Source organism: Priapulus caudatus, unplaced genomic scaffold (assembly GCF_000485595.1).
Source record: "Priapulus caudatus unplaced genomic scaffold, Priapulus_caudatus-5.0.1 Scaffold948, whole genome shotgun sequence".
Classification (NCBI taxonomy): Eukaryota; Metazoa; Priapulida; class Priapulimorpha; order Priapulimorphida; family Priapulidae; genus Priapulus; species Priapulus caudatus.
Genome location: NW_014578009.1, coordinates 38,583 through 41,274, shown reverse-complemented (window position 1 = coordinate 41,274; position 2,692 = coordinate 38,583). Strand labels below are relative to the sequence as shown.

Sequence of the window (2,692 nt, the reverse complement as noted above, 5' to 3'; positions counted from 1 at the left end):
CGAGTGTAGGAACGCTCCGCCGACGGACAGAGCTCAGATGAATAGGAACGTTACCTCCATACGTAAGGAGTTGGATCAGATAGCACAGAACGTGGTGAGTTTTAATGCCGATTCAACAAGCAGTCCTGTACACGTGAAATTAGTAACATTCCATTTTGGTATGTTGTAGCAGCAGCAGCAGCGGTAGCAGCAGCAGCAGTGGTAGCAGCAGCAGCAGCAGCAGCAGCAGCAGCAGTAGCAGCAGCAGCAGTAGCAGAAGCAGCAGCAGCAGCAGCAGTAGTAGCAGCAGCAGTAGCAGCAGTAGCTGTGGAAAAAATGGTAGCAGTTGCAGTAAGGCCACTATTAGCAATTACTACAAAATCAAATAAACAGAACAAGAGCAAGAGTAGCAGAAACATTATAAACAGCAGCAGATGAGCACGGTCACACTGCACCACGTGTGGCATGTACATAAAAGGGATTCCTATGTGCACAAATGCAGTAAAGACTTCCATGTGCTACACGAGATACAAATACGACGTATTTCTGATGTCAAATCGTTCGTTTTTGCTTTTGCAGAGGAGACTGTCAACGAGTGGGGATGCGGCTCAGAAAAGAACCTCTCTGCTCTCTGGTAGACCAGGAGCGGACACAGATGTGAGCGGTGATAGAATATAAGTGGATAATTCCAGTACATCTAGATAGCCCATGCACGCGGCACACTGGAAGTGGATGAGATTGAGACGTACACGTAGTAAACATACATGCAGCATACACATAGAAAACTAAACTTACTATGCTAGCTAATCGCAGACGCTGCCTGTATGTGACAACATTTATCCCGCGTGTGTAGACAAAGCTGTTGAATTAATTGCAATCAACGACTACGATACGACAGAAACTCTTGACCTTTGTGTATCACTGTTTGAGATTTCACCTGAGGGAAACACGAGCAGACAAAAACATGACTAAAAAGAAAAGGAGAATAATGTCTTGATGCTTACTTTTGGCTCAGATTGTGTTGTTGCAAGTTGGCTTTGATTGAGATTTTATGGGTTCTGAACTCTTATTGACCAGAACGAAAAGAAATGGAAAATGCTTTGTGAACCTCATACCGAAATAAACTAGAACAGATTTGATACAAATCAAACGTTCCTCTGCCGAACTTAATAGAGCGTACGCAAGACAACAACCCGGCCAGGTAAATCGTCACTAAATCGTGATAGTATTTCAAGTAATAACAACGTATCCTATATCTGTCGGTGATAACACAAGTACAGCATGGTAAATGCAAGTACCCAAAACTAACAAAGTACGCAAAGTGGTGTGGGTACAGTGCAGCCAGCAGTACGTGTACGATTTTATCTATTACAGGATTCGATTTTACAAAAGTGCATCTTCCCGCCTTGCACTCGGCATTTTACATTTTATGAGTAACACGTAAGGCGAGTGAGGGGGAGCTTGGACGAGTGTCCACACACGTGACGTCCTCACCCTGTCTCTCGTCCTATGCAGACTCTCGCGCTGCGATCCCAGGTCCGTGATGATGTTGTCTCCTATCTCCTCGGTTTCCACGGCGACGGCCCTGCGAGCGGTGGATGCTGGATGAGGTCCTGCTCAGGGTTTCCGTTCCGAATGCGGCCGTGACGCGTCGCATAATCGGGACGTCGGCCTCGAAACTTGTGCCTGCAGCAACAACAACGGAGAAACCTGTTACTCGCCGGGAATACGGGGGAAGTCACTGGGTACGATTTGTGACTCTGTACATTTGGAATGTCCGGTGTATGACACGGACATACAGATAATTTTATATATACCACATGCAGGAGTTACAGGGAGTTCACTGTTGGTACTATTTGGACTCTATATATATTGGAATGTCCGGTGTATACACATACATACAGAATTTATCACACATGCAGCGATTACAGGGAGTTCACTGTGTACTATTGTGAGCTCCCAAATATATATGGATATACCGGGTATGACACATACATACGAGAAATTTATAACAGCATGCACAGGATTACAGGGGAGTTCACTGTGTATCTATTGTGACTCTATATATATGGAAGTATTCCAGTGTAATGACACATACATACAGAAATTTAATAACACTCAAGGAATTACAAGGGAGTTCACTGTGTAAAGACGTTGTGATCTATATATATGGAATGTCCGGTTATGCACGGACATACAGAAATTTATACACATGCAGGATTACAGGTAGTTCACTGTGTACTATTGTGACTCTATACATATGGAATGTCCGGTGTATGACACAGACATACAGAAATTTATACACATGCAGGATTACAGGGAGTTCACTGTGTAAGATTGTGACTCTATATTATATGGAATGGTCGGTATGACAGTCAGACATACAAGAAATTTTATAGACATTCAGTGAGTTACAGGGAGTTCACTGTGTAAGATTGTGACTCTATATATATGGAATGTCCGGTGTATGACACAGACATATAGAAATTTATACACATGCAGGAATACGGGGGAGTTCACTGTGTAAGATTGTGACTCTATATATATGGAATGTCGGTTATGACACACTACATATCAGAAATTTATACATCAGATTTACAGGAGTTACTGTTCGATTGTGAACTCCTAACCATATGGAATGTCCGGTGTATGACACAGACCCGTCCCCGTAATCGGCCAGACGCACGTGTTCACCAGTCCTGTATATTCCAAC

General features: G+C 43.5%; 1 protein-coding gene across 1 annotated transcript in view; it reads left to right on the top strand.

Annotated features, from left to right (window-relative positions):
- LOC106814595 (vesicle transport through interaction with t-SNAREs homolog 1B-like) overlaps positions 1-2,692 on the top strand; it is a gene marked incomplete in the record, with an annotated part of 7,322 nt that overhangs the window by 1,600 nt on the left and 3,030 nt on the right. Inside the window, 2 exon segments of the mRNA XM_014818937.1 lie at positions 38-94; positions 559-636. Of these exon segments, the coding sequence (XP_014674423.1) occupies positions 38-94; positions 559-636 (135 nt within the window).